The 6,810-nt window shown below is 52.3% G+C and overlaps 1 protein-coding gene across 6 annotated transcripts in view; it reads left to right on the top strand.

Moving 5' to 3' along the window:
• The first annotated feature begins 999 nt into the window (after positions 1–999).
• MTCL1 (microtubule crosslinking factor 1) overlaps positions 1,000–6,810 on the top strand; it is a 101,848-nt gene continuing 96,037 nt past the window's right edge. For all 6 annotated transcript variants that reach the window (XM_064433869.1, XM_064433855.1, XM_064433846.1 and 3 more), the window contains exon 1: positions 1,000–2,050. In XM_064433869.1, coding sequence (XP_064289939.1) covers positions 1,163–2,050 — 888 coding nt within the window. In that variant the 5' untranslated portion in view covers positions 1,000–1,162. The remainder of the gene's footprint in view (positions 2,051–6,810) is intronic.

The raw sequence follows: 6,810 nt of genomic DNA, 5'->3' as shown, positions 1-6,810 counted from the left end.
GCATTTACTTTCGTCTGACAGATAAGGCAGCCACCGCGGCTACTCCAAGGTCCGCTGTGTCCCAGGGGAAGAATCGGAAACATCCCGGCTGGGGCTGCTCTGCTCTCCCCATTAGGGCTGTGCCTCTTTCCCACGCCCGAGCCTCTCCTCCCTTTCATTTGCTCTCCGGGTGCTTTGCAAATGTAAGGGCTGCAATTTCATATCCCCGTGCTCCAAAAGGACGGGTCCGTGCCTTTTGTAGCTCAGCCGGAGCCAGGAACTTGCTGATATCCTCGGATACTCGGCTCTGCCTCTAGGTGAACCTCTATCTGCCTTGAGCAGGGAGATAATGCGGTGGCTGTTGTTTTGCTGCTGCCAGTCCCTGGAGAGACCGTTTCCATGAAGTCTTAGCTTGGGGGATAAAAAACCAAAACAACCAAAACGGGAAACGCTCATGACGGGGAAATCGAAATTTCTCCCTAAACGAGGCTTTCTGATAGGAAGAGGCTGGCAGAGGCGTCCCTATCATAAAGCGTGCGAGGAAAGTACTTTGCCGGGCGGAGGAGAGCTGCCTGGCTGGTTGACAGAGGGGGCGGATCCTGCGCACGGGCGGGCAGCGCCGAGCCGGAGCGGCCCCGGCAGCCGCGGGGCTATTTCAGGAGCCGGGCGGAGGCGGCGGCTGGAGCCGGGGCAGTGATGGGTTAGCGGCGCCGGTGGGCTGAGCGGGGGGCTTGCGAGCGGAGGCGAAGGCGGCCGGGGAAACACGCCTTTGCCGCGGATTGAGGGGGAAAAGGATCGGTTTTTTGGGCTGCATCACAACTTGAGCAGCATCAAGCTGAGCCAGGCGGAGAGGGGAGCGGGAGGGGAAAAAGAAGGAGGAGAAGAAGGAGGAGGAGGAGGAGACGGCTGCCACCGGGGGATTTGGGCTCGATTTATTGAAACAAATCAGTGCTCGGGAGAGAGCGGCGAGGAGGAGGAGGAGAAGGTGGGGGTGGGGGGGGCAGGAAGAGGGGGATCGAGAAAGAAAAGTGTGAGGGCTGTGGCTGGGCGAAACAGAAGTGATGAGAGAGCGAGCGGGGAGGCTGGAGGAGGCTGCCCGTCCTGTCGCCGCGCCCCGCGGGGACCGCCGCTCCTGCCGCCGCCGGGCGCCCCCGCGGCCGCCCCGCCGCCCCCGGCCCGCGCCATGGAGGCGCTGAACGGCCCCGGCCCGGGGCCCGGCGACGCGCTGCGGCCGCCGCCGCCTTCGCCCGGCCACCACCACCCGCACGCCGAGAAGAAGCGGCTGCACCGCGCCCCGTCGCCCGCCAGACCCTTCCTCAAGGACCTGCACGCCCGCGCCGCCGCCAAGCCTCCGCCCGCGCCCCCCAAGTCCCCCGGCCTCCCCGCCCGGGCGCCCTCGTCGCCGCACCCGGGCGTCCACCAGCCCTCCGCGGGGCTCCTGGCGGCGCCGGGCCGCCTCTCCCGCCGCCCCGCCGCCCCGGGGGGCAAGGCAGCGGCCGCCGCCGCCGTCACCGCCGCCGGCAGGGCGGGCGCCAAGGCCGCCCCCTGCGCCAAGCGGGCAGCCCGCGGGCCGGAGCCGGGGCCCGGCGGCCGGGGAGCGGGGCGGCAGCCCGGCGGGGAGGCGGCCCCGCCGCCCGGCAAGGGCAGGAAGGCGAAGCGGGGAGCGGCGGCGGGCAGCGGCCATGCGGCGGCGGCGCTGGCCCGCGTCGGCCACACGGACAGCAGCTCCGACCTCTCCGACTGCCCCTCCGAGCCGCTCTCCGACGAGCAGCGCCTGGCCCCGGCCGCCAGCAGCGACGCCGAGTCCGGCACCGGCTCCAGCGACCGGGAGCGGGAGGCGCCCGCCGCTCATCCCGCCGCTCATCCTGCCGCTCATCCCGCCGCCGAGCAGCCCCGCACCGGCCCCGGCCCCGGGCGCGGAGCTCCGCCGGCCCTCGGCTCCCGCGGGGATGCGCTGCCCGCGGCCACGGGCGGGGGGAGAGCCCCGAGCCGCGGGGAGCCGCCGCCGGCAGCCCCCGAGGAGCTGCAGCGGGAGGTGGAGGAGCTGCGCTCGGAGAACGAGTACCTCAAGGTGAGCATCGCCCGCGGAGCCCGGCCTCGGCGGGGAAGGGAAGGGCGGGAGGCGGCAGCGGGAGGAACGCGGCCCCCTCCTGCCCGGGAATGCGGGGAGCGCGCTTGGAACGGGGGGGAAGAATATTCCCGCTGCCGGGAGTCACCTCCCGTGGGACCCCCGCCCCCGCTGGACCAAATGCCAAATTTTACCCGCAGGAGAGAAATAGGGGCAGGGAGCACCAGCCGGGCGCCTCGGCCCCCTCCTCCCCCGCCCCACGAAGCGGGACCGATGCGCGGCTTAAGGACAGTTTAGGGACTTCAGCGTATGATCGCGGCTCCCTGCAAAGCCCGATTTGTGGGCGCTGGATGAACGTCAGTCCGATGCAACATGTACCGTGGCAATGTTGCGTTTGGTTGACGTGGTGGTCGCTCAGCAAACCCCGATTCTTTCTAAAGCACCGCAAACACGCTACTGGTTAGCAGAACTTTGCTTTCCAGGAACTGTTCTCCTCAGTATCACCCTTTAGGAAAAGCCGAAGGAGCAGGTTCCCTCATTTGATGTAGAAAGGATGACAGCATTATGTGCTCTGATTATTGTGTTACTTTATCACTGGAAAGTGGAGCCACTCGCTGTGAAGTACTAACAGAATAACAAGAGCAGCAAGAAATAAGTGTTATTGCATCCTCGTACAGGTAGAAAAGTATATCGGTATGAATACATCCTCGGAGAAACAGGAAAGCTAAATTCAGGCGAGCTCTGAGCTGGGTTGACCTGTGGGAACCTTTAGTTGGACTTGTACTTACAATCTGATCTTTTGGCAGAGCAAAGAAGCTACATCCATAAAGATCTATAAATAAGATAAACTGAGATAATCCTGTAACCACAGCCACTGTTTGACTCTGCCTCTGGTGAAAACAATCTTTGTTCCCTGATATTTGGAACTGGCTGTTGTCAAGCAAAATAACCATGGAAATCCATGTAAATCTAGGATTCTTACTCGAACAAGAACTGCAGTTTTGTGTGTAACCTTGGGAAACAAGAGTGATAAAGATACAGGCTAGGCTCGTTAAGGGATTTTGGCTAAGGTGCATGAAACAATATTCAGCATAGCAAAAGGGTAGCAGCAGGGGTGCTGCAAGGTTCTTTGCCAGGTCTGGTGCTGCTTAGTGAACTGGAAAAAGGAACGAGCAATGATACAGCAAAATTTTCAGATGACATTAAGTTTTTCTAGCTTAAGTCAAGTCTGGCAAGATCAGACAGAACTTAATCATAAAGTTAACACCTGAGGAACATGTGAAAAATGAAAGCAGAGGATGGTAAATAAATATTAATAGTCAAAATCTTAAATACTTGGAGGGAATAAGTATGCACTTTTCTGTTTAAGTGTTAACTTGAGAGCATCATGAGAGAGGGAAAAATGAAAATCTGCAAACATTGTTATATTACAGTGGGAACTGAACAGAGACAAAGAAAATCTGGCATTATTTTATAGAACTGTATCTGTTACAGAGGTCAGTGAGTGTACCTGAAATACTGTGGGCACTGTTGGTCATCTCGAAAAGGATAATACAAAACCAGACCAATAAAAATTATTGGCTTGTAGCAAAGCTTTTATAGCACTCATTGGATGGGAAACTAGAGTGTGGTAGGGAAATGTAATAGTCTATAAAAAGATGAGCAGCACAGAGAAGCTTTATCACAAGCTTCTGTTTTATTTGACAGCCTAGAAGCAGGAGGAAATGTAGTGAAATCAGAATTGATAATGGGAATTGCTTTAGGAGTAGCTAACTGGCACTGCCATTAGAAGTCATGAAGTCCAAGAGCATTTCTTTGCATTACAGGATTTGAACAAGTATATGAGTATTATATACTTAAACCCATTACAAAGTGTGTGTCAAGCTCTCTTTCCTTATATTGAAAATTATTTTTAACTATGAGAAACTGAGGGGAAAAAAGAGTGAGTTTGATTTGTCTAGGACAGACCCCTGTTAGTGTGTCCCACCTGAGGAACCCTGTGATCATGGGATCTAGTTGACAATGGCAAGTCTTAGGTGAATAACTTCATTCTGCTTCATTCCAAATTTTTCACCCTGTGCAATGTCTTCAGATCTTTCACCTTGATTTCTTCATCATCTACAGCAGTTGTTTCCTTACACTTTTTTTGTTTCAGATTGTGACTTTTTCATGTTAAAATTATTTCTGAGTCTGGAAGGATAGTAGAGACTGGTTTCTTTGGTGGGCATGTCCTGGTGCCTGGAAAGCCATGAACTAACACCATTGCCTCTTCTTCTGAAGGAAATGAGTACATTGCCTGCTTTTCTTGGCCACCTTGGTTTGACAACACCTTGGTGTGTGAGGTCTTAGTTCTGCTCCTCTCTCAAAATGGCTGGAAACAGCCCAGTGGTGCAAAAATTATCAGGAGAATTCCCAAACCTCATTCGCCTTTCCTAGGAAAACCTACTAAAGAGTCTGCAAATTAAAACCACATCATTATCTGAATTTCTTACTTGTGGGTTTGTTCCATGTGTTTTTTACAAAGCAGTTCTCTTGGTTGGCATTGGAGTGAGCTGTGTTTCTCCAGAGGGGGCTAAGGGATAACAGGGATGCTGTCAACTGTAAATAGACAAATGATTAGACAAATCCCAGAAGAAACTGTTAATTTCCTGAGCATGGCCACAAGCCAAATTTTGTGGGTTTCACTCCTCCTTATCCCTCCCTGCAGCTGGAGTGCAGCCCTAAGTGCACATAATAAAGTCTTTTTCAGGGAATTTTATCTTTATCATAGGAAAGTCTTTCAAGTATCTTTCATGAGTCTGTAACAGGTTATAGAAGATACACATACACACACAGAGACTTAGTGCTAAAGATTACTAGAGATTAAAGTGTTATCAGAAAGAAAAAACTAAAACAAACCCAATCATTTGTTTTTGTTTCTACACACTAAGTACTAGAAAGTCTCCCAGAATGCAGCAGAGCAAGCTGCTGTTTCTGCAAACATCTCAGACTTCTTATACCCTGAGCCAGATTTTAACTTGGTATCAACTTTCCACCTTATGTATTTCCAGGACTTTACCCTAGATAAGAATTTGGCTCTAGCCATAGCTAACTAGCTGCAAAGCTCAGCCTGTAGGTGAAGTGCACGAGGAGACGTGTTTACATTGAGAAACCTCTCTTCTACTACTTCTGTGAAGTTTCATCCTTGATTTCAGTTTCATGTATTCCTTGCATGACCTTATTTCAGCTACCTGTGGGGGAAGGCTGTAATACTACAGCAGCATTTTGAAATATAGACTTAGTTGTTGATATCTAAAAGGAGAAGTTTTGTCATGGTGCCTGGCTCTGCAGGACCAGGAGATCCTTGGTAACTGCTGGTAGTAGATAAAGTTTTAGTTATTGCTTGTCAGTCCTGGTAGTAGTAGCAAAACACTGCCCACACAAATGGTTGATTTTCAAGCTTGCTTTAAAGTGTCCAGCACACGGAGAAGTGTCATTCACCATGTGAGTCCTTGGGAAACTTGGAAAAAGCCCTTTGTGGTGTAGAGCCCTCTGAACGGTGAGGAATCTTAAGGAAGAGGGCCCAAATTTTTGCAATTAGACATGTTTTTCCTTTGCCTCAGCCCAACTTTAATTTAGACTGTGTTAATTAAATAAATGTGCTAGCAGAAACAGCAGTGGTGTTTTAGTCACAACACACGCCCCTTTTCTCTTTGCACCCTTCATGGCCCTAATGTGAAAGCAGCCTCCTACACGGGATGTGACACTTCCTACAGCCCTTAAAATAAAACTGGTGCTTGCTGTGCTCTTCTTTACCTGCCCTTCTTCTCTTTGTGCCTGTGTTGGTACAAGTTCAATATGCTGGAAATGCTGCTGCAGTGTGGATTAGCACAGAAAATATACTATATTGGATTTATTAGATAACTGTCTTTTTTGTCTTGCTTTGTCTTTTTTTTTGCTTTCTGTATTCATTTGTAACTGTGACATATTCTGGGTATAAATTGACTAAGGAACATCTCCAGGCCCTGTATTCCACTCAGATGCATCTAAACTACGTTCATTTTTGTTTAAAATCACAATGTGTGTCGTATGAGGTTACATTGTATTTCTTTACTCACTTGAAACTGTATTTCTTCGAGTTGCAGCCTCGCGCTGAACTCAGGGGGAGTAATTCCACCACTTCTTTATTAACCTGCAGGGATTTGCGGATGTCAAAGGGTTTTGCAGAGCAAAAACGATGCACAGTGACGGCACCAGCTTTTTTTCCGTTTAGTGAGGGTTACCAGGGTTAGCAAAACAAAGCTCATCGCGCATCCCTGCTTGACGCACTGCTTTTCCCACCTGGAGAGCGGCGGCCCCGCGGAGAATGGAAGGAGACAGCCGTGCCCGGGGCACAAACCCCAGCTGGCCGGGCTCAGCCGGGGACGCTCGGCTGCCCACCAGGATGTCATCTGGGGCAAGAAGAGCGAGGCCATGTGCCTTGCTAGCTCCAGCTGAGTCCCTGGCAGCCCCCTCCCTGCCTGGAGGGGATGAGCTCCGTGGTGCACCGGGCAATGGTTTGCCTCGAAATGCTGTCGATGATGCCATTGTTGAGTGCTCCAAGAGCTTCATCAGCCCCAGTCAAGGATAGGTGTCGGAACAATACTGTAGCTAATGCTTGAATGAAGCAGAAAAGCTGCCAGGTGCTGCCCTCAGATCCTGCGAAGTTAAACCAGCCCTGGAGTCAACAGGTGTTCACGGTCCTGTGACTTTTCAGTTCACATCTTGGTTTGTGCACAAGCTTC

This window comes from Passer domesticus, chromosome 1, assembly GCF_036417665.1.
Source record: "Passer domesticus isolate bPasDom1 chromosome 1, bPasDom1.hap1, whole genome shotgun sequence".
NCBI classification, from domain to species: Eukaryota; Metazoa; Chordata; class Aves; order Passeriformes; family Passeridae; genus Passer; species Passer domesticus.
The sequence above is the reverse complement of the archived record's forward strand: the minus strand, read 5'-3'. Positions and strand labels throughout refer to the sequence as shown.